Raw genomic sequence first — 27,535 nt, 5'->3', positions numbered from 1 at the left:
ATTCAGTTTCTCATTATTGTATTTTACTGCCGTGTAGCGGGAGAGGCGCAGATGGGATTTTCAAGGGCCCAAATAATTTGGCTGGCCTTGGCTCAGCAGTGGCCATGGGGCACCATTTCATACTCCGCTTCTGGCAGCAAAACGTCTTGGGCTGACCCTTCTGCAGAACGGTACATCATTAAGAAGGATTGTTTCCAGGACGTGAGAACTAACAGCAACTCCCTACTCTGTGCTAAAACCTCATCTGGAATATCGTTCCGTTGAATATACACCTGCATTTGGAAGGCTGAAGATGACCCAGTTGTGTCGTAGCAGAGAATCCAAGGATTGCTCACTCATTGACATACTCCTTTGGGATTACATAGGGAAGAGCTTCAGCCAGAACCAGCTTGTCGAAATATCATCAATTACTGATCTCGTCCATGTGTCAAATGTTGACTGTTACTGGAAAATCTCCTGAGGTCAAATGCTGATACTCGGTACAAAGTCCTTGCCAAATATTTGTAACTTAGGGAGTAATCTGTGAGTTTTCCAGATAATAATTGTAGAGTGGGGATTCATTTCAGTTTGATAAAGACATATGGGGGGCAGGTAAAGGATGGAAGTACTAACTGAAGCACAGCTGTCTCTCTTCAGCACCACTGTCAGGATATACCCTTCTGTAACTGCCTTACCAATGTATGCCATTAACCTGACCTACACCCTGTTGCTGAATTCAGTTTCCTCTGATGCAAAATTTGGGATTGTTAGCGGGGACAAAATACCGTCAGGTTTGACCATCTCTCTATTTCAGAAAGACTGCTCTTCCATTAAAATTTGTTTTCCCCAAGACATTAGCTGATTGGAGCGCTCTGTGTGAATGATTTGGTCAAAGGAGATGTCTGCCTCTCTGAAAAGTAATTGCAAAAAGCTTTGATACATTTCTGCCTTTTCCCCTTTTCCTGGCTATGCTCTTGTGGGGGAGGGGATCACTCATTTTAATTTAGAACAGAATAGCTTCTTTCATGGAACACTTTAGGCACCTAAGCAAGCTTCATGCTTCTCTGTTCAACCGCTGCGTTGCCAAGACACAGAGAATGGCTTTCTGTCGAGAGCTCACTGCAAGACAAAGCTTTGAGTTTCTTTTTTTCCTGTGGATGCTACAGCATAGAACTCATCTCATGCCATGTGATTAGTAAGGGTGTTAATGGGCTAAACAGAAAGGCGCCTCCCCTGGTCATGTTGGGTGTTGTTATGTGACTTCAAGTCGATGGCAACTTATGGCGACCCCGTGAATCAGTGACCTCCAGTCGCATCTGTTATAAATAGGGTTGCCAGGTCCATGGCCTGAGACTGATCCTGTATCTTTAGGAGAAGAGAAAGTCAGCCCAGTGCAGGTGTTCTTGCAACACTGTAATGGGAAAAACCACCAGGTGGAATTCTCCCTTCCCCCTGCACAACTTTTAAAGATACAGAAGACCTCTAGGAGGCCGGGCCTGGCAACCAAGAGGTCTTCTGCAAAATTTGTGCAGGGGGAAGGGAGAATTCTACCTTGTGGTTTTTCCCATTACAGAGTTGCAAGAACACCTGCACTTGGCTGACTTTCTCTTCTCCTAAAGATACAGGATCAGTCTCAGGGCCAAGAACCTGGCAGCCCTAGTTATAAACCACCCTGTTCAGATCTTGTAAGTTCAGTTCTGTGGCTTTCTTTATGGCATCAATCCATCTCTTATTTGGCCTTCCTCTTTTTCTACTCCCAGCATTATCATCTTTTCTAGTGATCCATATCTTCTCATTATGTGTTCATGTTTCAACAAGCCTTTTAAGTTGAGACCTATCCCAGTGTTGGAATTACTTTTTAATATGTTTTTTTTAAAAAAAAATGTTTTTAACCCTTTTTTTAAAGGATGTTTTTAAAGCTTTTTAAAAAAATGTTTTTAAAGTTGTTTTGTTTTAATGTATTTTAAGGCCTGTTTTTATGATATTTTGATGTGTTTTTAGCGCTTTTGTTTGCCACCCTGGGCTCCTGCTGGGAGGAAGGGTGGGATATTAATCTAATAATAATAATAATAATAATAATAATAATTTACTTCGACCAAAAGTGGAAATGCAGGCAGGGAAATGGCCATGAAGGACAAACTTGGCAAAAAAACTTTTCCCACTCCTATCTGACTAAGGCAGCCTATAAAGGTCTCCGCCATCCTGAAGTGGAGACTGATGTGTAACGTTCCCCTAAATGCATGCAGCAGTTTGAAATTGGCAGGTTGGTGAAAATGGTGCTGAGCAGGCAGTTCCTGCAGTTTCAGCTGGAGCAGCTCTCAAGCACCATCTAGTTGGAAGGTAAGTGTAGTTGCAGAGTGAGTTTGGGTCAGGAGGTGAGGCTTTTTTTTTGTCCCCAACTGGGAGCCATGCACTAAGACTGAGAGCCAGAGAGCAACCGGGCCCTATTCAAGGTGTGTTAGCATACAAAGCCCTAAGCGGCTTGGGACTGAAGTACCTAAAAGAGTGTCTCCCCAGTATTGACCATCTTGGGTCCTCTGTTCAGCAGGGGAGGCCCTGCTGGTGCCACAGCTGCTGGATGCTGCCTGGTTGGGTGCTGATCCACGACAGGGCCTTTTCAGTAGCAGGTCCCCATTTGTGGAATGCCCTCCCTGCTGAGGTTCATCTGTCTCCCTTATTATTAAAATCCAGGACGAATTTAAAAGCATGTTTACCCAGGTTTTTGATGGTTGAAAGAGACTGTTCTTGACAACCTTGACATTATGAGTTGTGAGGGTATATGGTTCTTTTTAGATGTTTTACATTGTAGTTTATAATTTTTTTTTAATTTAAATTTAATTGTATGGTTTTAACCGTTTTGTGTCTTTGCCCCACTGAGTTCCTTTGGGAGGAAGGGTGGGAAATAAATTCAATAAATTCATCAGTTAATCAGAACAATGCCAGCTTCAACAGAGCTGGTCCTATCATTGGCAGAGTGAGGCAATGGCCTCAGGTGGCAAATGCTGAGGGCAGGGTGGGGTGGCCGTGACAGCAGCCCCTTGGCTCTTCTTCCTGAGCCCTCAGACATCCCCCTCGGTTGTGGAGGATAGAGCTGTGTGTGCCCCACGGTCTGTCCTGCACCCTTTCAGCTACCTTGCTGTCCTCCAGTGTCTGAAGGATGAGATCCTGTTGCAGGGAGTATTGGCATGAGATCTGCGAGACAAGGCTGGAGGTCATTCTGCGACAGGGATGATGCCTCCTGCTGGTCAAAACAGGCAGGGTCCTTGGAGCTTTCTTGTCTCCTCTCTAGGAGTCATCCCGCCCACCAGACCGACCCAGCCTATGGTCGGTGTAGCTTGGCTCCTTGTGTACTCTCAGAACCTTCTTCTTATTGAGACTTTTCTCCTGTTTTTGCAAGTGCGTTGGTGGTAGTTTGGGGCCAGCCCTGGGCTTCAGGATTGATGGAGAACGCAAAAGGGAGCACCTCCTGATCTCTGGCCACAGTAGCAACGCAGGCTAACAAGCATTAATACCATTCCTGTAACACACCTCTGCAGGAATGTCATGCCTGACAGCCATTTCAACCTGTGTGAGGTGGTTGATGTGCTTTGGTATAAGAAAGACGTGAGCGGTCATCACAAATGGGCACAGACAACATCTTCCAAAGAGTCCTTCTCCTCCCCCACACAGTATCTACATCCGTAAAATGTATAATTACATGCTTATTAATGCCACACAGAGTTAATGGCTGGGACTTTTGAAATTCTCTGCCATAACCTGTGGCGGCCACTAGCTCAGGTGGCTTTGAAGCGGCAGGGGGTAGACAAATTTGTGGGTGATACATGGGGCCATTACTGGCTATGGGCGACAGCAGCTATCGGGACTCTCCATGCCCAGCGATCAAGGCCTAGCACCACGAAGCAGAGTCGGTTGCAGGAGGGCAGAAACAGCAGCTGCACAGGGCCATTGGCCTTTGCGCCCAGCCCTGCTTGTGGGCTTGCTGGAGACATCCAGAGGCTGGGTACTATAAGCCGCATCAGGGGTGGGGAATCTAAGGCACAGGGATCGAATGTGGCCCTCCGAACTTTCCCCAGGCCAGCCCTCCTCCCCAGTGAGAGGCTGGCCTTGCTTTGCATCCTCTTTGAGTGTTTGTGCCTGGCTGGATTGTTTCCTTGAACTCTGATAATGCCCTTTGTTTGCCTGGTCGGGGGACAGAGAAGGACGTGCAAGAGTGTGTAGAAATAACTCTGTACGAAGGTAAAACTTAATTTGTTGCTTATTAAAAATGGTTGCTCTGCCCTCTTTGGCCTCTAGTCCCACCCCCACTGACATGTGGCCCTTGGGAGGTCACCCAGAAGAGAATGTGGCCCTCGGGCTGAAAAGGGTTCCCTCCTCCCGGACCAGATGGCTCTTTGGCCTGACACAGCAGGGAACTAGGCACATTCTTTGGAGCGGCCACAGCAGCGGCAGAGATGGCCACACAGCATCCTTACCCAGCCTGGCCCCATGGAGGAGCAAGAGCCGCCTTTTGATCGGTAGCTCACCATCTCCCATGTGACTGACGAAAAATAATCTGGTTGCTAAATGTACACGGATGTTTTTGCACAGTCCATTCTGAAGAAAAGAGCACAGCGTTTCTGTCCTGCTGTGCTTGGGAACTAGTCTCGCTCCAGGCATGAGCAGGTTTTCCCAGATGTGAGTACAGGTGTACTTGCACATCTGCCCAGTCATGTCACAAATGCATTCTGAGCACACTGCAGCGTTTTGTTTTTAAGATGGGCCCACAAGGTGTCACGGATGTTGGCCTTTTCAGTGCACAGCACTCAGTTGCCATAATTTTGTTAAAATCATATGTGCGGAGGCATCTTTGCAGCCATTAGAATCTTAAATAGTTTGGTTCTGCATATGCCAGGAAAAAAACTGCATATAGAAATAGGTTCCTTTGTTAGTTTAACATATTTACTAGTAATTATTTCTTTCTCTTTTGGAAATGAGTTTTAAAGCCCATTCCTGTCACCCGCTGGAAGGCTGCTTGTCTCACAAACTCAGAGAAGCAACTTTTTGCCTCTGTGTAGGACAGTGATGGGGAGCAGGTGCTGGACTCCAACTCCCATCAGCCGCAGCCACCACAGCCAATGATCAAGTTTGATGATGGGAACTGTGGTCCAACATCTGGAGGGCCCCACGTTCCCCATCCCTGATGCAAGGGGTTTAAGAAAAATCACTGGGGGTGGGGGAGAAAACAGTTGTGCTACCCAGACTGAGGGGTATGATGAAAGCTGCTCTTGCAGAAAAGCACAGAGAGACACAGAGCATGCGCAATGCGTTCTGAGGATGCCACACCACAACCCTTCCATGGATCTCATCCATTCTCTGCAGAAAATGAACTCATCGCAGTAACATTCTGTTCTACCAACAAAATGGTATCTGCCAGATTACACTTGTCTAACCTGTTGGACCTCTTTAGCAGTCTCTTTTCCCTGCAGAATCCATAAAATCACAGGGTTGAAGGGGAGGGACCCCGAGAGTCATTTAGCCCCCCCTCCCCCTTCCACAAACCCCAAATTCCATTATGATACCCTTCAACATAGGGAGGAGAAGTCAGGGTTGACAGTATGAATTTGCTGTGGAGTGCTAAGGGTCATGGCAATGGGATAGCGAGGAAGAGTTGGTCCCCTTTTATTTTATTTATTTATTTATTGCATTTATATACCACCTCATAGCCGAAGCTCTCTGGGCGGTTTACAACAATTAAAAACATTAAAAACAAGTATACAAATTTAAAACCATACCAAATTAAAACCCGTAAAAATCTATAGGCAAGTTAAAAACGTGCTATTTATTTTCGAGACCCGACTTCCTCTGTGATGCATGTAATTGAGAGCAGGTCATCATCTCTATTTACGTATCATTCCAGGGATTTTGCCAGCACCTCAGGAGCAGTTGGTGTCTCGCATGCTCGATTTCTGGAACCCACGCCTCACCTTTCCACACTGCCAACTAGGACCACCACCAGCCCGGATCGTGGCATCCCACCCACTAGCCCAGACCAAAGGTGGGTAAGGACAAAAGCACTTCACCCATGTATTGACCAGGGGTGAGATGGCCAGCTTCTCCATCCGTAAAACTACCTGTTGAATATGCCCGGATCCTAATTATTCCTCTAATTTGGTGTCCTGGGGTTGATGTCATCCCTATGGAAATCCCTTTCAGAGGATCACCTCTGCCAGCCTGGAGCAGCAAAAAGATGGCACAGAGGCCAAATCATTTTGGCCCAGAGGCCAGCCTGGCTTAGTGTGGAATGAGCTTTTATAGGCCACAGCCTATTTCATCAGCTGCCTTGCAGCACATGGGTTGAGATGTAATTGATAAACATTCTGTGGCCTTCCAAGCCAAATGTAAAGTAGTAGCACCTGGCAGGGCTGGCAGGCTTCTTTTGGCTTTGTCTGACAAGTTGGGTACGGGTAAGAGAAACTAAACGCATGAGGTGAGACCTAAAAACAACGGGCGTGCAACTTGTACGCATCTTGAAAGTTGGAAAGCTAAGAGCATGAACGCAGCTGAGTTTCTGTGATGTCACAGAAAGTTCACAGGGATTCCTTTTGTGAACTTTGTGTGTGTGCTGTGCAATCAGATGCAAAATGGTGGCCCAGGGACCAGAGCCAATGAGTGCACCAAGCTGAAAGATGGAATTCGCTCCCATGAGAGATAGTGGCTTTAAAAGAGGGTTAGACAAATTCAGGGAGGAAAAGGCTATCAATGGCTGCTAACGATGGTGGCTGTGCTGCACCTCTGCAGTCAGAGGCAGTACACCTCTGAAAACCATTGGCTGGGACTCACAAGTGGGGAGAGTGCTGTTGTGTTCTGGGTCTGCTTGTAGGCTTCCCATAGTTGGCCAGTGAGAATAGGTGCAGCGTTCTCCTCAGCCAGGTCCTGCACCTTGAGCTTCCTAAGCCCTGGCAGAAACAAAGTGGGGGCATCTTTCTGTTTTTGCAGTGGTTCTGTTCTAGCTCAGGAAGTACACCCTGGCCACCAATCCCTGGCTGATAGATGCAGGGATGTAGCTTGAGGGCAAAGGTCTCCCGAGTGAGATGGCTGACCTGTAAGGCAGCGGTCAACAACTGGTAACCTCTGGAGCAAAGGCAGTGTCCCTCCCCTGGCCTGAGATCACAGCAGCCAGCTGTCAAACCAGAGGAGTGAGGAAGCTACCTTATATTGTGAGACGGTTAGCCCATCTCGCTCAGTACTGTAAACACAGACTGGCAGCAGCTCTCTTCCAAGAGGAAATTGCAAGCCCTACCTGGAGATGGTAAGGGCTGAATCTGGGACTTTTTGCATGGCAAGCAGCCCCCTTATGAGTAAGCGAAGGCCATTCTCTGGCCAAGACGGGGGCTGCGGGAACAAGACTTGCTGACAGGCCACTTGGAGGGGATGGCGTTGGGTAGGGTTTGAGAGTCAGCCCAGCGCTGCTCAACACCCGTTTCCTAACTATCCTTCCTTTTCCATTCCATGCTTCCATCATTTGGGATTGAAGAGCGGGTAAAATAAAAAATCTGTCCTGGTAAGTAGGGGCAAAAGCATGAGCAGGCTTGGATGTGAAGGTCACGACTAGAGGTGCCCTGTTGTTGTCCTGTCAGCCGCTGCTGATTTCATCATGACCGAATAGCTGCTTAGGGACTTATGGGTCCCACCCCATGCCAATAAACAGAGGCCGGCGCTCCTGCCATTTTCTAAGCCAAAGGGTAGCCAAGCGCAGCATACCAGAAGCAGAGGGCAAGGGAGGGAGAGTGGCCCACTGGGCAACTGCTGTGTTGCTCCTGCCCTGCATCTGCACTAAGGGTGGGGGATAAATTAGATTTAATTCACATTTAAAGGCAACCCTAATTCACAAACCAAAAGACATTCATCCTTTAAAATTCACACTTCTCTGAATTTTGCCAATAATGCGTCCGGGGGGCATATACGAGGGTGAAGTGTACCTAAGAATGCATATGCTTGTGAAGATAACATACAGACATATGCGCTATTGCTTTGCATAAGTGCATATATTAGGCAAAACTGCATACAAAAGTGCATTTTAGGAGAAATTCATGCGAATATGCAGATGAATTTCCTTGGGGACTTTTTTTTTTTTTTTTTTTTAAACAAACTGGTGTGGAAATGTGAGGAACTGAATTTAGTTTCTCTCTTCACTGAGAGAAACTAAGCTTGACAGATTCACCCAGCCCTTGTGCATACCCCACGTTGTGATGGGAAATGCAGGAAAGAAAAAAGCGCTCCAAACATTGACCTGGTTGATGGTGGGAGGGATCAAGTGATTCTGAGGAATCCCTCCGTGTGGCCTTTGCTCATTTGGCTTTAACCAAGTCTCATAGTTTGACAGCTTGGGGGGGGGGGGTCCAGGACCAGCCCACTCGGGGTGCTGCTGCCCTCCAGAGGTTCTGACCTGTAATTCCCATCAGCCACAGCCAGTCCAGGGTGTCCTCAGGGGTGGCAAAGGCTGTGCTAACCACTCGCAGAGCCCACTGCGTGGCATTGCTGCTTGCAGGGGCAAAAAGGTCTCAGGCCTACTTGGGCTTTGTAAAATCCACATCCTGATTTTGAGTCACCAGGCTTGCAAAGTAAATGCCGGTCTTCTCTGTTGCTGCTGCTGCGGCTGCTTAGCTTTGGAAGAACCACTCTTTCCTTTCTCAGCTCCAAAGATGCACGCGCTACACCCGGGGCACCGCTCATCTCCTCGCCGAGAGCATTTTCATCCATGCGCCCATCTTTTCAGACGCCAGTGGCCAACGTGGTTTCATCCGCTGAGAGCAACGATGACCAGGAAGGCAGAAAAGGTGGGAATGGCTCAAAAGTGTTGGCTGCCGGCTGCCCGCGTGGGGCCTCTGTTGGGCCAAGACAGAAATAAGAGCCAGTGGGGGCTGCTCTGGAAGCACCTTTGCCTGCCTTTGATCCAGCCATAGCACTCCATCTCCGGTGGCCAGCTCTAAGGTGGGGGTGGGCCGGGAGGCATTTAATCTTCTCCAGCCCAAAGGCCACATTCTGGACAGGGCAATTTTCTGAGGACCAAATGCAAGAAAAAGTGGGCGGAGCAGGGGATTGTTCAGTGGGCTACATTCCAGCTGTACAAAATGTGAAATGTTTCTAAAACTCCACCCACCCCCTACACACACCTCTCTAGGCAAGCAAGAGGCATTATTGTCATTCAGGGCCCAGTAGCTAATAGACAGCCAAGGTAAGATTTCTAAATTTCCAATCAGAGAAATTTTTTTGTTCCAATCAACTCTGATTGATGCTTAATGTATCATGCTTAATGACATCACCAGGGCCTGCCCCGTGACATCGCTAGAGCCCGCCCCTGAAATCTCAGGGTTTGGGATTCTTCTGACCTGGCAACCCTAGTTATGTTCACGATTTATAATTTTTATGCTGGTTAATATAATAAAAATCTCTTAAGTGATTTACATAAAAACAATAAAAATACAAAGGGCAGTGTCAAACTAACCTGTCTCATCTGTGCAAGGGTTACCACTAGTGTGATGGGACTTTAATCCCTCTGCTTCCCCTGCGCATACCCTGCGTCCAAACCATGTATGCTCTGGGGGCCTGTAGGAACCCGTAGAACACATTTAGGGGGCATGCAGGGAGAGGAAGAAGCTCATTGTGGAAGCAGAAATCCTTGCACTGACAGAACTACTTATTTAGTACTATGTTGAATACAACCCATACATTTTCTTGCTAAAGTGCGTGAATCAGGCGCAGCCTGAGGAGGAGGGGGCATGGTTTGGGGAAGAGTCCCAAGGGCCAGGTAAAGAGGCCCAAAGGGCTGCATTTGGCCCCCGGGCCTGAGGTCTCTTGTCCCTGCTCTCAAGAAACCAGTAGTGAAGCCAGCTTTCAGCAGGACTGATTCGCTGGAGCAAGTCATTGAGCCTTTAGAGCACACAAAGTTGCCGATTCATTGAAGCAACACTGATGGGTTCCCAACTGAACATGGCCATCTGTGCAGAGAAGGAGCCTATGGAACAATAGCACGGCTCATGGCCATGTTCAGTTAGGAATGGAGAGTGTCACAAGAGTTTAACTGAACCAGCCACCTTTTGACTGAACCAGCATTAGATTTGCTGGTGGGTACCGCCTGTGTAAATTGCAAAGTCAGAGTTACACGACTTGCTGAAGATCCTGCTATGACTTCTGCTATAAGGTTACACCTGCATTAAATTGCCTTCTTTTTATGATTACTAATGAAGTACAACCTTGACCTTAAGGATTGATTCTGGTGCGCATTTAATGGTTGGTGCTATTATAATCTAGACATCTCTTAATATGAAGCTGGTGGGGGGGAGAGAGGAATATGGTCAAGGTTTATCGAATTACGAGTTAAATCTATGGAAAAAATAGTCATAAGATATTCTCCCTCCAACTGTCAAAAAAGGAAAAAGTAGAATCACTCAGACACCTTGGAATTGATAAGCAGTAGTGGCAACATAGATGAAGTAGTGCTACTCAAGACCTGATAGTGTTTTTTTTGGGGGGGGGGTAAACTCTTTAGAGGAAAGATCTATCAGGGGCTACGAGCCATAAGAACAAGATGGAAGTCCAGGTGTGTATAGCTGGAGGCAAATGGCAGGGCAGAGCCATCACTGTTGTGCTAGTGAACTTCTGAAAGGAGACGGCTGACCAAGAGAGGGTGTCAAACTAAATGGCTCTTGGTCCAGATGCAGCATGCCAGTTCTGGGCACCTCAGCAGTACAGCATGCTGCTTATGAAGCCACAAATCATATGTGAATATCTATTTCACCCCAAGTCCACGCAGCAGAAACAATGACAAGGGTAGAGGCTTCCTGAGCAGCTGGAGTTAAAGCACACAAGACCATTTGCCTGTTAGAAAGTATGGACGTATTTGGTGACACAGCAGGCGCTACAATGGGGGGGGGGGAATGGTGAAGTGTTTCTACTTCAACAGGAACTTTTTAGCCACATCTCTCCCTTGGCCATCTCCTGGTCTTCTTGCCAGACTCACAAGAGTAGGCTGCTTCTCCCATCCTTCCTGACCATTGCCTGGGGCTGAAATCCAGCACTGTTGAAATGGTGGCTGTCGCCAACACCTCAGGACTGCTAATGGACCCCATTTTCTCTTTCTTACAGAGGTGACCCTTCCTCCTGACACCAAAGAGAAGAAGACTCCCAAACCCAAACCCACTTCTCCTCTCGCACCCCAAGTCGTAGTCCGTCCAGGTTCCAACACCAAGCCGGTGCTCCCTCCCATCCCATCAGGGCGGAAAAGAAACAAGCCTTCGGGATCTGACATGCACACTGCTTCTACAATGCCTAGTCCAAAGCCTTCGCCGTAACAGTTTACCACCGCCGCCACCACTCTGCCGGGAAAATACAGCACAAGACTTCTTTATTCCCAAGTGCCCTGAATAGCTCCTCCCTTCCGAGATCTGTCTGCAGGCTGCTCGGACCCTCTCTTGCAGGAAACAGGCCATTCAAAACAGGATGGATATTTTGGGTGCTGTTATGGTGACACAGCACTCGCCCGGGGCGCCATTTTTAGAGGATGTTGGCTGCACATTGTAAGTTCATTTAAATGTACATCTTGGAATATATAACTCCTGACGTGATTTTCCTTTGGAAACGACAAGCATTTCCCTTCAGCCTTAGTCATCTATTAGGGGTTTTTTTGGGGGGGGGGGTTGGTTGGTTGCTCTTTCTAAATTGCAGACTTTATGGGGTGAGGGGGGGGTGACTGTTCAACTGCTTATGATGTATGTTAGAGCTCTTTTCCTCCCTCCTAAGGAATAAAGGCAGCTTATTGTTTCACTGTAAAACAACTGCATAGTCAAAATGACTATTTTGTTATTTCAAACAAACATTATTTGCATTTAGTAGCCCTTTAAATAATGGACACCCTCTTCTCCCCCCCTTGGTGGTGTTGATGTACTTTGTGTGTTCTCAACTTGAAAGAGAAGGCCAGGTTTTCCATCATGTTGTCATAACTGAACACAGCTATGCTAAAGGCCGCTCCACATGTTATATGACTAGTTATGAGCCATCCTTATTCACACTTCCCAAAACAAATACGCCAGGGGTGGTGAAGCTGTGGCCCTGCCTCCCGACTCCCATCATTTATATATTTATTTATTGCACTTGTATACCGCCCCATAGCCAAAGCTCTCTGGGCGGTTTACAGCAATCAAAAACATTAAAACAAATATACAATTTCAAACACATATTTTAAAAACAATTTAAAACACAATTTTAAAATTTAAAACAATATAAAAACAATTTAAAACAATCGTCCCTTAACTCTTGGCCGTGGTGGCTGTGGCTGATGGGAACTGGAGGCCAATGCCATCTGCAGGGCCCCCATGCCTGCCACATGCAAAGCACAACTTCTCCAATCAAAAAATGTTACAAAAATGTGTGTGTTAGTAGGCGTGTAGTCATAAAAATAACATTACACCAGGGAAAATTGCTTGCAAAAATGTGTATAAATACAAATTGCATACAAAAAAATGTATGAATTAAAAGGAATGTGCACTAAAATGGTGATGAATTTCCATGAAGCCTTCCCTGGTGCACACTACTATAAAATCTATGCAGCATTCCATCTTTTGCAACAGTGAGCCTAGCCTGGGTGTTGCACAGACCTCCTTTTTAGCAAGATCATGGGTTCTTAACTGAGGGTCAGTGGATGGGCTTTGGGGGGCGGTCTGTGAATTGGGTGCAAGAAAATAATTCCAATACAATAAAATAAATTATATTTATTTGTGTAGGTCTACAGCTTTCATCAGGTTCTCAAAGGGATCTGTGACCCAAAAGTTAAGAATCACTAAGCTAGAAAGAAATACTAGCTTAGCTGGATAGGCATTACAGGAGGGATTTGCTTCACTTACAGGCTCAGTTGTTGTTGAGAAGAGAGGTGTGGCTCTTCATTCACTGAGGAGATGGAACAAAATGATGCAACTATGACCGATGGGAACAAAATATACCAGTGAATCCTGAATTAGAGTTCTCGCTAAGATGGCTCCATGCCACCGTTTCCAGGAAGAGAGTAGTACAGCCTCAGCACAGCAACCTGGGCCAGCTTTACATCTCTTATGACACATCAGACAAGGACAGACCTTGTTGCCAATGCTGACTGAGCAAATGGAACAAAATATATTTAAGGCAGAATGGAGTCATGATCTCCCAGCTGCAAAGAACCAGAACCTGAATTGTCAGCGATGGTGTTAGAAACTTGCTGTTTCTTCCCTTTCTATATAAAGCATAAGGAAAATTCTGGAAGGTAACATTTCTGCATCTTCTACATGTTTACATCAAAGAGAGCCCTACTGTATTCAATTGGGCTTACTCCCTAGTAAGTGTGCTTAGGACCGACTATGGCGCTAATTTGCTCAACTGATAAAAAGTTTTTTATCCAAATAACTGAAAAAGTAGCCCATTTATTGGATATTTAAGATTAGTTTTAATTATTTTTTAACACACCTATTTCTCCAAAACCACGTGGCCCCACTATGGAAGAGGCATCCTACCTCCTCTCACACAGGCCTGTTCCAACACAGATGTACATCCTGAAAACAGATTGTGATAGGACATCTGTGGAAAAGCTGGGTCAAAATGGGTTAGTTGTGCACCCTTTCTGGGGATGATTGTGGGAAGCAGAATCTAAGAGGCATGTAACAGAAAAAGTGGTCCAATTTACCTTGGAAGGAGAAAGATCATTTTAGCATCCAGATTAGAAAATAAAATGCTACCTTTTGGTGATTCTAACTGGAACATCAGCACTCAAAATAAATCCAGTAAAACAAGTCACTGCTGAAGGCCATGTGCCCAAAGGAGATGCATCTTTCACACACACACCCCCAACAGACCAGCTTCATCTCTCCAGCAACTGAAGAGGAGACATAAATCTCCAGATGCTAAGAGGGTTATTGATGAACCAGCTGGGAGCCATTAGCAAGGCAGGTTGCTTTCAAATGCAGAAAGTAGAAAGCACCCAGCTAACTGTGGAGAGCTTTCCAAAAAGGACATCTGCAGCTGCTATGCGCCTCATTGTAAGCATGATTCAAGGCTGCCAAGCCTTGCATCAGCTGGCACCTGAAGCCTTGAAAAAGGGAATACGATGTGAACGTAAGTATTTTACTAAGAAACGACCACTTCACAAACCTGGTACAAAGATATCAACTGAACTGACAGGGCAGCTCTGCAAGAAGTCAACATATTAACTTCCTTGGATCACAATGACAACAAATTAGCACAATAACCCAAAATTAATAGTGTATAGCTAACATCCATTTTCACTGGCGATCACTCATGACCAAGTAAGATCGTCTTCCAAGATAATTTGGTTTGGAAGACACCTGTGCGTGAATTTGTTTTATGTGGGGAGATCGGCGCACAACGATCAACACACAATCTTGACAGAAAAATGGCATGGATACCACGACGATTGGAAGTCTTTTATCTGCTGCAGCCTTCATCCGCCTTCACAGCCGTTGTAACGTACACACTGTTATCCTCTGCCTGTGCTGCCGTTGAGGACTTTCTTGGATCGTTCTTTGTCTGGTTCCTCTCCCTTGACCTTACCGCCATGGGTGACCCTGCTGGGAGTACATGACTCCCGACGGCATCGCTCACAGGGTTCATTGGAACATGAAAGCCCACTCACCACTACAAGGTGACGATCCATTGAGTGGGATAGCTAACAAGTGAAGGTCTGTAAAAAATGTGGTGTATGCAGTTTGAAATGCCCTTACGATTGCCAATCCCTATTCATCAGCTCCATACATTTCTCACACCCCCTATTATCACCCACACAATTCACACCCCACTTATACAATGTAGTGAACTACTGTTTATCCCCCCACTTTTCCACACCCGTCCTGCTGCTGCTGCAACAGCCATCTGAATGTATATGCACATTCTATGACACCACAGCAGCTCAGCCAATGGGTAGTGAGGGCTCATTTCAACAAAACAGACCAGAGCTCTCGCAGCCAGGCCTACGGAGCTTCCCAAACACCGCAAATTGCATACCCGTCAGTTTTTATTTAACATTTCCGCAAGTTGGCCAATGAACCAAACTCTCATCTTATTTACTATTATCTTTCAGGCAGTAATACGGGGGTGATCACAGTGGTAGCATAGCCCACTACTTCTTGTAAAGCATATGCACATTTTCATCTAACAAATATTTGAAGGTTTGCATGTAAAGGGCCCCAAGCCCACAAAGCTCTGTATTAACCTATGTTGGGGTTGGGATGCTCTCATCTATCCAACTTCTGCAAACGGCTAACTCCATACATGCCATTCTGAGGGCCAATGGATTGGGTATGGTTCACCTGAAGTTATCATCCCTCCCAACTCTGCGCTAAGTTTCATGTTGAGGCCTCCTTTTACACCAAGGGGGCAGAGAACAATGGCTCCACCCAACTTGACACACATAGTTTCACAAAAAGATCAGCTATGAAAATAATTGGCAATGGTATAGCTAAGCAGACCCTCCAGGCAAGAAGGCAGGCACAGAAATGGACACATCTCTGCCAAGGACCATTTACCCTAACTGCTGTGGCCTTTCAGGATCTTGGGGGTAAAGAGGTCTTCCCTAACCCTGCCATCCGAGTCACCCAAGAATGAGCCTGGGGCACATGAAAAGCATGCTTTGCAACTGAATTGTGACTCCTCCATTTCCAGACTCTGTTCCACTCAAAGCAAAATAAACCCACTCTAGCCAAGTTTGCTGGTTAGAATACTATCAAGATTCTTTGTTTCAATACATTGTAGACAGCTAGATGGGAAAAAACCCTCAACATCCCTCACATAAACTATTTTCCCTTTCCCGTCTGAATTTTCTTTTTAATAGGAATTTTCTCCCTCCTATCCTAGTTTCCACAGCAGACAATTTATCGTCTGTAAAAAGAAAGAGCAGTAAAAAAAACAACCAGAACCAGCCAAAGTGTGTGTAGGTGATTTATAAAGACATCTTTACAGGACCCCAAAGAGCCCTTTGCCATTTCCATCTAATGTGGGGGACAAAAGCTTCTATCTTGCACTTTGAAAGCAATGAGGATTTAACTAGACAGCCAAAGAAACCTGAAAATCTATCTTCTAGCACCCCCCTCCTCTTTTGAAAAAAACCACCTCATTTCTCAAGCCCACTGAATCGGGTAAATAAGATGCCACAAAAGGAACTAGGGGTCCTTAGAACCAGTCCAGAAGGCAGGCAGACAATAGAGCATTCTCAAGTTACACAATAGCATGTGTCAGACTCTGTGTGTGCGGATGCGCGCGCACGTGTATGTGTGGGCTACAACAGATCTTTGCAAAGAATGAAAGATAATCCAAATTTCCAGCTTTGCATCTTCAAAATTTTGAAGCAAAATTCTGACTTCCAAAATTTGAGCTCTTCTGATGGTGCATCTCTTTTGGTTTGTCATACATTTTTTTAAAAAAAATTAAATAAATGCACTGTCAAATAGTAAACGCAATTGCACGTCAGCTACCAGACACCAAACTATCACTGCACATCAAGTTAAATATTGTCAAAATATCAACTCCTAATTATGAAAGATTGCAACAAATTATTATAGGATGCCAAAAACGGATATTGAATGTTTTGTGGATATTTGGGAGTACTCTGCCCTGGGCTCCTTCTGGGAAGCGGGGTGGGATATCAATTTAATAAATAAATAAATAAATAATTTAGCTGGATGATAACTCTAAATTAAGATGGTCTGGTAAGATGCACTTTTTTATTATTTATTTATTATATTCCTCCCTTCCTCCAAGGACACAGTCTGGTAATGCAAGCCTTGGGAAAGAGAGGCAGCCCCCAAATCCAGCCAAGAGCAGGAAAAGGAAGGGTAGACTGGGCACCCACCCACCCACCCACCTTTGGTTACCACCTATATTTATGGCCCTTTTGGCAGAACTCTCACTAGTCTAAATACATACATGTAGGAGGTCAGGCTGAGAGGGGACACATACCTTAATGATGAAATCCAACTCAGAGCTACATTTACAGCCAGTTTCAGGGCCCCTCCAGACTTTCAGGAGTTTGCAGGATAGATTCAAGTGCATATTGGGAAACGTAGGTTTGCGCAATTAAAGTGGATTAAAGCACTCTGGCCCTAGAGCAACAAATCTTTTTTTTAAAAAAGAAACAGACTTTTTGTGGTTAGGAAAGTGATGGTGGAATGCACTGAGAAGTGTGGAATGAAATGATTAACGGGGAGGCGTATAAACACTAACCTGCAAGCAGATCAAAGTGAACGCTCGTTGCTGCAACCCCTCCCCCCGCAAAGATATCTGAACTAATGCTCAACACCAAATATAATTCAACCTCCGCGGAAGCTTTGTGCAAGCAAATTAGAATGACTGCTCAATAAATGGGTGGCAGGGCGGGAGGAAGAGGGTTCATGAAATAAACTAGACTATGCCTCTTTGTAATAAAGGTATTTATTTAATGGTACAAATTCTCCCCATTTCCAGTCAGCAAGCAGGAAGCTCACATCTTCTTGTTTGTTCAAGTCACTGATAGTCTTTTCAAGTGTTTAATAAAGCTTGTTTCTCAAAACACTGGGATGTTTATGCTCCAGTCCATTAACCCACAAGCAAGGCCTTTGCCCTGCGCTTCCCGCCCATGCCCTCATCCCCCTGCAAAGCAACAATGGGAATTATGTGAGGAGGTGAGGTAGGGCTTGCTAAAAGAAACATCTAAAATCCTAATTCCCTAATTGCTGTCATTGGAGGTGGGGGAACCCTTAGCAAAACAAATTTAATGACAATAAGAGAGACACCCATTGTCTTTGGCAGGCAGCACCTAAATTGTGAGACTGAGCACACTCACCTGTCCTCTGCACCTGCTGATGACAGCGACAGCTAGCACTCCAAGGGACAGGTGATGCATTTCATTACAAAGCTGCACATCTGCCCAACACCAGCCCTTGTGGGATGTGAGCATCAGAGGAAGAGATGGGGGCCGAAGCAGTTCACACATTCTGCTTCTGCTGTCGCAGGAGACTATTCCAGCCATGAGTATTCATGGAAATATATCTTTTGCAAATCGAAGCAGTGCACACAAGCACAAGTACAAATTCCCAACAGACCTGCATTCAAAAGTGCACAAAAGCAGCTCCTGAGCACACCAGGATGTCAGGACAATAGGATGCACGTTTACTGCTGTGCATAAGGCATTGCCTAGCACACATGAGAACTAAAATGCAACCTGTGACCAAACATTCAGATGTACCAAACATGGGAAAGAAAAACAATCTCTCTTCCTATTTACAGCACTAAAAGATAACATTCAAACTGGCTTGTAAACACAAGAATTACAGATAAATACGCATAAACATGGTGAAAATGCTAACTAAAAAAAAAGCTTAATACACAAAAATCCTTTACAGATACCCAAGAGGACCAGTGTAGCATAATGGATTAGAATGAGGCACTACCCAGACATTCACCAACTCTGTATAACGCAAGTTATCATCCATTTCACAGAATTGTCCAGAGTGGTGACGCTGTATTGGGAGAGAGAAGCTACACAGCTTTTCGCAAATAACTTGACAGGCAAATATTGCCACACTAAATCAGGTGTGGAGAATCCTTGGCCCTCCAGATGTTGATGAACTACAACTCCCATCAGCTCCACCAAGCCTGGCGAATGGCAAGGAAACATGGGAGTTGTAGCTCAGGAACATCTGGAGGGCTAAAGTTTCCCCACACCTGGAGTAAATGAATAGGAACCCTGTTAAGAACTGGATGGAGACTTCTCTCCGTTCACAAATGCTTCCTATTCCCATTTCTGTCCCTCAAGGCCAGGGTCTCAACTTGGCATTTCGAGCACTGACCAACAGAACAGCAGCGAAAAAGCACCTGGGAAGTAACACCTACGCCAACACTGAATGAGGCCAACCTAACCAGGCTGGCTGACCTGGCACCTGTTTTTTGCTGCACCTCAAAGGCCAGATCTACTCATGTGAAGAGACCCATCCTTTGAGCAGAGGCCTGGGCTCGTTGGTTGATGTGGGTGGTAACCCCTACTTCAACACGGGATGGGCCACCATATTCTTGCTCTTCTCTCACATCAGCATCTTCTGGGCACATTCATGCTATCACCCTTGAATTGCCATAGCTTCTTCTAAGGAGCTCTGTGAATTGCCATTCTGAGAGATGTTCTGCATTAAAGACCATTAGCCCAGGCGTGGCTCTTGGCCTCCAACTCCCATCAGCCCACAACAGAATGGCCAACAGACAAGGCCGATGGGAGGTGTGGTCCAGCAACAACTCGTAGGCCACAGGCTCCCCACTCTTACGCTGGCCCCTTCTGAGAACAACCACAATCTGCCATGGTTAGAAACTAGGCTGGAAAACACTTTTCTAAAAATTGTTTTAAAAAGGTAGCAACTATGGATTTCCCCACAGTTCCTGTTTCGAGCTTGCGTCCCTGAAAAGCTCCCCCGGTTGTTCAAAAGTCATGTTCCAAACTGTAAGGAGGCAGGCGTCTGCATTTCCAGGCAAACTCGTCCTGACAATGATGGGGGTGAGTTCAGATGCAGAGCCAAACCACAGCTTGGCGCTACATGAAGGGACCTCAGCCTCCTTGTGGGTTCCCTCATAGGATAAGATCCCTTTTCTGCTTCCTCTTTTGTTTTTAAATTGGGAGGAACAGAAAAACTGCAGGTGCTTGAAATAAGGTTTATTCCAGGCCTGGCATGTTTCAGAACAAAGCCTTGCCTGAGGCAGGGCAATATGTAACGATACAAGCAAGATGCACAGGAAACAAGACAGTGAAGTGTCATGGATCAGGCATTCTCATAGTCATACTAAATAAGCAGGAGATAAAACTACTATGTTAGTTTGTGTTAAAAATATTTTTACAATTTTTAAAACATAAAATAGGCTTTCAAGCAGCTGGAGGGTACTTTTCTTGTTTCGTGGCCGGTTCTCTTCCCCCGTACTTTTTTTTTTTTATTGGCTTGCCATAAGTTTGCCTGAAAAGCAGAACTGGAAACCAATCTGATCATGGCTTCCAAATTCTGACATGTAAGTTTGTCATAAGAGGAAGCACAGGGTGGAACTGGAACTCAGGGCAGGGGGGGGAGAACAAGGCTCTGGCATGCAATGGCAAAATATGGTTTGTTGCTACGTGTGAACCAAGTCTATGTGTCACTTGTTCACCAAGGTGAAAGACCAGGCCGGCATCAGCAGGAGGCATAGTAGGGCAGCTCCCAGGGCCCCAGCAGGGTCCACCTCTGAGGCATGCCTCGAGCCCTCCTTTTAAAAGGCAGCTGGCTCTGGAAGCTGCCATTTTCATTTCCCACAATGCCCCAGAGAGACACTATGTCAGAGGCACTGTGGGAAATACTAATGATGGCTCACCACGGCCTTGTGCCAAATCGGAGTGTTGCTGTTGGCCACCTTCAGAATCCGCTGAAGTAGGAGTCATCCCACCAGAGCCCCCCCCCCCATCAAACCTGGAACTAGATCTGGAGAAAGGTAGCTAGACCCAGAAAACAGCCTGACTGCTCTGGAAGTCACCGCTGAAGCAGAACTGCCTTGTGGTAACAGACTTTGAAGTGCCTCCTGGGAAAGAAGTCTAAAGAGGCTTCCATATGCCCACTGTTCTGTCCCCAAGTTTTTCCAAAGATCTGGGAGGGTCCCCACTTACAAGAAAATATTATAGGGCAAAATCAATGTTGACCAAAATGCACCCAGAATTTGTGCCTGGTTCTTTCTACAAAAGATAATTCCTTGCAGAAAGAAAACAAGCATCGTCAGAGCAAAATATAGGTTAGAATTCTTCCCTACCCCTCCTGAGAAAAAAAGACCTTGCATATCACGGTAGGGTAAAGGCTAGATTAGAACTCTTTTCCCTGGCATCTAGTTTTCCATATGGAGAGGGTTTTTTGGGGGGAGCAGGTTGATAGGGAGTAGCTTTCAGTGATGCGGGCCCCAACCTGTGTCTTGTGTTTACCACATAGGACGACAGGTTTCCCACCTCAGTGAGAACTAGACCGTTGGTCAACCCAATCAACACAGAACCAGTTTTGGGCCATGTACGTTTCTTAGCAGAACATCCACATGCTAAAGATTTGAATCACCAGACTAGCACCCAATTCCTACTCTGAAAGTAAGCTTTGAATAGTATCTGCACTAGCTAGCTATATCCTCTTCAGAAGTATCAAAAAGCAGCGCATGAGGACAAGCCGTTAAGATTTGCCCTCATCAGAGCCCTGCAGAAAGTCGACAGTATTTGACTTAAATCTTTACACGGTTGTTTTATGATGTTACAGTCATTGCAACAAGCTTTCGAGTGGTGAATAATCTCACCGCAGGTACACTTCTGTTGCAAGAGAGGTTACCCACCATCACCACAGGAGCAAGCCTTGAGTCAAGGGCTTGATCCACCGTGCTGAACACCACCTCCCATTCCGGCGCCATCCGCACTGCACATTTAAAGCAGTGTCATACCACTTTATGCAGTCATGACTTCCCCCAAAGAATCCTGGGATCTGTAGTTTGTGAAGGGTGCTGAAAGTTTTCAGGAGACCCCTATTCCCCTCACAAAGCTACAATTCCCAGAGTGGTTTAACCGTCAATCCTACTTCACAGGGAACCCCAGGAACCATAGCTCTATGAGGGGAATAGGGGTCTCCCAATAATTCTTGGCACTCTTATACTACAGTTCCCAGGATTCTTTGGGGAAGCCATGATTGCTTAAAGTGGTATCGCAGTGCTTTAAATGTATTGTGCAGATGGGCCTCTGTGAGGTTGCACTCAAAATAAGAAAACGTAGAGGGGTATACAAGTCACCTTGTGGCAACTTTGGGGTGCAGCAATCTGGCCTTCCTTACCCAACGTCCTTTTGGTTTTTCAAGATGGCGACTGGGCCTTAAAGCCTCTCACCCTGAATTGCTGATGCGCAAACCACACTGCGTGACAGCTGTCATCTTAACGGGTGGGTGGCACCAAAACACACATGGGACAAAAATTAGACCTGTCTGGAGCAGAGCCACGGCAGGTTTCACCTCATCCACGTTTGGTTTGTTACCTCAGCAGCTACAACAAAATTAAAAGAGAGAGGACCCCCCCTTCCCCATTCCACGGGACTCGTCCGTCCGCTTGGCATAGCCAAAATCAGTTATTTTTGTATTACAAAAATCAACCCCTCACTTCCATGAGAAGGGAATCTTCTGCAGCTCTGCACCATAGAGGAGAAGTCAAGCCAGGATCGGCCCACCTTTCAGCACAGAACCCATCCTCTTTGCCAGGCGGAGGTATCCATTGTCACTCCTGCTTCTTCACCTCCTCTTCCTCCTTTCCCTTCCGGTCCAGAAGAGGCCCAAGATTGTTCCACACTTCCGTGTACATCAGAGTCCCCACAAAGACAAAGAGGGTGCCTATCCAGTGCCAGACAGTGAAGGGGTTCCTGAAGTACAGGATGGAGAAAATGAGGCTGACGAACTTCCGCAGCGTCACCACCAGCGTGACTGTCAGGGAGGTGCACTCCGTGGTCAAGATGAAGACTCCACGTATGCAAACGTATCTGAGGGAGAGGGCAGAGTTAAGGGGGCAAAAACAACAACAACACAGCAAAGGATCCCCAGCGAAGGGAAAGAGGATGCAAGTTTTGGGCCAGCATGTGAGTAAGAGGGTTTTATAGGCATCTCCACATTTTTAAATGGAGGGGAAAATGTGTTTTGGAGAGAGATGCTGGGGATGGGAGTCTTTGTGCAGGCAACAAGGGTTTGTTGGCTGCATAAAAGGGCACAGAGCCCTACAGATAGGAGAGGTCTTTGGGCTGGAACAGTTATCTTGGATGAGCCCACAGAAGTTCAGAATTGGAAATGCAAAATGCTCATGACCCAGCATGTAATGAGCAGCCAGAACATTGTTAGCAAAATATTGGAAACCCAGCTCTGGGGTGGAAAGGGCTCAAGAAAAATAATGTTTGTTACAATGATGAACAAGATAATTGCAATTATATGTGCCCGTTCTGGTTTATTTTAATGCAATTCAGTTATCCATGGAAGAATGAAATTTTCTTGAGGACTCCTGGAAAAAAATATGTTCAGGCAGGACAAAGTCAAGATGAAAATATTAACTCTCCTATGGTTGTCTAAATTGGATTTTCTCCATGACTCGGGAAGGGTAAAAGGCCTGGTTCACACAGAGCGCAAAACCACGGATAAGCAGCAAGCTTCGGGCTCATGGGCTCCCCCTACTCTCCTCTCCTGGCATGGCTGCAATGAGCTTGGAAGCTTTCACTTCCATTTTAGATTAACTACGGTTTAGTGTTACGTCCAAAACTTCAGGTGTGGTTAACCTTAAACTATGGTAAGCCATCTTCATAATCCAGGGGAAGTTTCCAAACTCCTCTACAGCAGAGGATGATAGAGAAGGGAAAGAGTGCAAGAGGCCACAGCTCCTCTAGGCTTGTCCCCATCACAATAAACCATGGTTTAGCATTACATCTGAACCAGTCTAATTTTTTTTTCTAAATAGTTTCCCACTTTTTCTTTTACAACTAGCTACTTGATGTAAATATTATATTTGTATGTGTTTTTATCTATAAAAACAAAAAGTAAAATTTTGATAAAGGACACAGAGCTCACTGATGAGCTTGGTCTAACTTTTTAAATGCAAAACACAATACATTCCTTCCCTCATACAGTCAGTAATTTATAACACAATGTGAGCAATTTGGGAACAGATTATCCATCTGATTCTCTGCATCAAAATGTGTGGTTAACTCATTTTGGGCTGCACAGCTGAAGCAGAATATGCACCGGTTCAGACACTTTAGCAATTAATTTGTGCAGTAGAGGAGGACACAGTTTTCAAGAATGAGCTCAGCCCTCCACATGATGGCCTGTGTCAAACTTTCCCAACAGTTGGGTCCCCAGATTTTGCTGGACTACAGTTCCCATAATTCCTGACCATTGGCCATGCTGGCTGGGGCTGATGGGAGCTGTACTCCAGCAGCATCTGGGGACCCAAAGATTGGGAAAGGCTGGCCTATGTGCTTGATCTCTTTCCTTTCTCCCCCAAAGTCTTATTTTAAAGAAGGAAATTTGCACATCCTGGGCACTGCCATAGCTCACCCACGGCTGAGCCACTCCTCAACCATGCAAAGGCAAGAGTAAGCATCCAAATGAGGGCTTTATCTAATGAAAAATTAGTTCTCAAGGCAAGGTACGAGATTCGGCAAACCCATGTGCCAGCCAGGGAAGTCTGAGAAAATTTGCTGCACATCATCTCTGCTATCATCACGCCATCTCTGCTATCTTTTCGGCGCCTTTTTGAAGACTTTCCTCTTTCAACAAGCCTTTTAAGTCGAGACCTATCCCAGTCTACGTCTGTGTCAGAATTGCTTGTTAATATTTTTTTTTAAATAATGTTTTCAACCCTTTTTTAAAAAGATGTTTTTAAAGCTTTTTAAAAATGTTTTTAATGTTGTTTTGTTTTAATGTATTTTTTTATGATGTTTTAAAGTGTTTTAGCGCTTCTGTTTGCCGCCCTGGGCTCCTGCTGGGAGGAAGGGCGGGATATAAATCAAATAATAAATAAATAAATAAATAAATAAAACCAGCATGAAAGGCTTGCTGGCCACTGAGCCTGTACAAAAAGGATACTGAGTTATGATGTTCATGATGAGGTAGAACCACATAACAGGCAAGCTGAGCCCAGTGCCTGGAACTTGGAAGAGTTCTGCAACAGAAGAGAACAGTGAGGGATCCTTTGTCTTTGGGCAGCTTCAGAGAGCAAACCTCCACCAGACTGCCCACCCACCTCCCTCTGCCCTGCCTGCAAGTATTCTTACATGCCCTGCAGAGGGACATTATTAAACGCAAGAAGATTTCCACCGGGTCAGACCAAGGATCCATCTAGTCTACAATTCCAGCAGCAGATGTTTCTTAGGATTCACCGAGTGCAAGGATGGGGAGCTCCAGATGTTGCTGGATTCGCAGTTCGCATGCGCCCCAACCAGCATGGCCAACAGTCAGGGCTGATGGGAGACCAAACCCAGCAACATCTGGAGGGCCACCAGAGCCGCACGTGCTTCCTAGAAGCCAGAACGCAGGCCGCAAAGGCAGCTGTTCTCCCCTGCAGTCCGCCTGTGTCTTAAAAAGCGCCAGTCTGGCTCTGTTGGTATTTAACCCTGCTCAGCCATGTTTATAGTGCAGCTAATATCATGTTGGAGATGCAAACCAACAAATGCTGGGATGCATCATATTTTTAGGGAGGGGGGTTGTCCCAAGAAATTTTGCATCAAAATAAAAGTAAAATTGACATAATAACGGGATATAGACTGTTGACAGACCCTTTAATTATGTTATTTATGTTGCATTAAAGATATAGTGTTAGCAGTGGATAGAGACTTAGCTCACCATTTACTAATGGTTGCCAAACAATTATTTATCACAACTGGAAGAAATGAAAACACCAGCTTTGGAAGAACAGACTGTTAAGATAAGGGATATTCTTTCCATGGGTAAGCTAACAAATACGGTATAGAGTTAGAGAAGGCAGACAATCTGATTTAACCCTTTTTGTGGAGAAATGGAGTGCTTTCATTATGAATTGGCATAACAAAGTGCAAGATAATGCAGAACCATACTCATTACTGGGAACATTATATCTGTATATCCTGTCCAATTATGTAACAGAAATTTGACGTACATTTTTACACCCAGCTATTTATTTTATGTGTAAACACACAGAACAGACTGAATGTAAATAACACGTTTACTCAAAATAAGTAAGTGAGCCAGTTTAGTGAGCCGGAAGACTGTCAGCCATTTCCAGACAACTCTTGGTCTTTCCAGTGGTCTGACTCAGCAGACGGCATCCACAAGAGACAGGCAGCGAGCTTTTCACAGATCTGCTGCCAATTAAGTCAGGATCCTTGGCCCAAGGAGCCACCAACGTCAGCAAACATCAGAAGCAGCCATGATGAGCCAGTAATGGATAACATTAATGGAAAAGTCTGAGCTTCCTGCAAGCTGTTTAAACTGCTGCTAAATCACAGTGAAAAGTTATGAGAGAGAGAGAACACAACATACCAGGCATACTTAGCAGGGTGAGAAAAGAGAACAAATGTGGACGTCACAACAGCAGTGCTTTTCTTTGAAAATTATGGTGGGAAGTGTTAAGGTGGCCCCAAAAAGGCATGACATCCCAGCTGCACTTTCCCCAAGTTACAGACACTCATGACATGGGGTCACCTACCCAAGTAATGAAATACCCAAGTAATGAAATACACGTAAAAGATGGTAAAAATCTAGTCTAGTCCTGGATCGATTATCAAAAGGTGTTTCAAATCATTTCTTCCTCCTATTATTTATTTTATTCTTATACTATATATAGTATAAATATAACGCCTCTTCCGATATGAACCGGCCCGTGCACTACGTTCTGCTACGAAGGCCCTCCTCCGGGTTCCAACTCACAGGGAGGCCCGGAGGGTGATGACAAGATCTAGGGCCTTCTCAGTGGTGGCCCCCGAACTATGGAACAGTCTCCCTGAGGAAGTACGCCTGGCGCCGACTCTGCTCTCCTTCCGGCGCCAGGTCAAAACCTTCCTATTCTCTGAAGCATTTTAAGTTACACTGATTTAATTTTAAAAATGTTTATTGTGTTGGATTGTTGCTTGTATTTTCGTATTGTTTTGTTATTTATTGTATTTTTATGCTGTTTTATGTTCACCACCCAGAGAGCTATTGCTAGTCGGGCGGTATATAAATTTAATAAATAAATAAATAAATAAATAAAATTTAATATTATTTATTAAATATATTTCTCTACCAGCTTCCATGCAAACAGCACAAAGGAGAGTACAGAAATACATTAAAACTCACTTACAGAATAAATAAAATCACAGCCAACATTAGCCCAGACAACGATATATTAAGGGGAATATCTAACATCAGCCATACTCTAAGTAAGTCTTCCAGTTTCAGAGGGTCTCCTCCAAGTCAGAATGAATTGGATAATAGCCGTAAGTTATGATGATCAAGTTGTTCTAACACTCATTTTCTCTGACGCACATAGAATCATAGACTAGTAGCTGGAAGGGGCCTATAAGCCCATCGAGTCTGACCCCCTGCTCATTGCAGGAGTCCAAATTAAAGCACATCATACAGGTGGCTGTCCAGCTGCCTTTTGAAGGCCTCCAGTGTTGGACAGCCCACTACCTCCCCAGGTCATTGGTTCCATTGTCTTACCTCTCTAACAGTTAGGGCATTTATCCTGATGTTCATTTGAAATCTAGCTTCCTGCAACTTGAGCCCATTATTCCGTGTCCTGCAATCTGGGATGATTGAGAAGAGATCCTGGCCCTCCTCTGTGTGGCAACCTCTTAAGTGCTTGAAGAGTTTTCTCTTCTCAAGGATAATCATGCCCAGTTCTTTCAGTCTCTTTCAGTCTCTCCTCATAGGGCTTTGTTTCCAGTACCTTGATCATCCTTGTTGCCCTCCTCTGAACCTGTTCCAGTTTGTATGCATCCTTCTTAAAGTGTGGTGTCCAGAACTGGACGCAGTACTCAAGATGAGGCCTGACCAAT

At 45.4% G+C, this 27,535-nt stretch overlaps 2 protein-coding genes across 6 annotated transcripts in view; one reads left to right on the top strand and one right to left on the bottom strand.

Moving 5' to 3' along the window:
- Positions 1–11,629, top strand: part of LRGUK (leucine rich repeats and guanylate kinase domain containing) — an 81,064-nt gene extending 69,435 nt beyond the window's left edge. The window contains exons 18-20 of one of the 2 annotated variants that reach the window (XM_061638083.1): positions 5,876–6,013; positions 8,653–8,795; positions 11,104–11,629. In XM_061638083.1, the coding sequence (XP_061494067.1) occupies positions 5,876–6,013; positions 8,653–8,795; positions 11,104–11,309 (487 nt within the window). In that variant the 3' untranslated portion in view covers positions 11,310–11,629. Of the gene's footprint in view, positions 1–37; positions 729–5,875; positions 6,014–8,652; positions 8,796–11,103 lie in introns of those variants that run through there. The other variant, XM_061638084.1, reaches the window with a different exon arrangement.
- A 5,773-nt stretch (positions 11,630–17,402) lies between these two features.
- The window catches only part of SLC35B4 (solute carrier family 35 member B4), a 41,688-nt gene continuing 31,555 nt past the window's right edge, over positions 17,403–27,535 (bottom strand). For 3 of the 4 annotated variants that reach the window (XM_061638080.1, XM_061638079.1, XM_061638081.1), the window contains exons 9-10: positions 24,606–24,681; positions 17,403–22,516 (exon numbers count right to left, since the gene is read on the bottom strand). In XM_061638080.1, coding sequence (XP_061494064.1) covers positions 22,258–22,516; positions 24,606–24,681 — 335 coding nt within the window. In that variant the 3' untranslated portion in view covers positions 17,403–22,257. The remainder of the gene's footprint in view (positions 22,517–24,605; positions 24,682–27,535) is intronic. The other variant, XM_061638082.1, reaches the window with a different exon arrangement.

This window comes from Rhineura floridana, chromosome 8 (assembly GCF_030035675.1).
Source record: "Rhineura floridana isolate rRhiFlo1 chromosome 8, rRhiFlo1.hap2, whole genome shotgun sequence".
Classification (NCBI taxonomy): Eukaryota; Metazoa; Chordata; class Lepidosauria; order Squamata; family Rhineuridae; genus Rhineura; species Rhineura floridana.
Note: the sequence above shows the minus strand (reverse complement) of the source record. Positions and strands in the feature narration are given on the sequence as shown.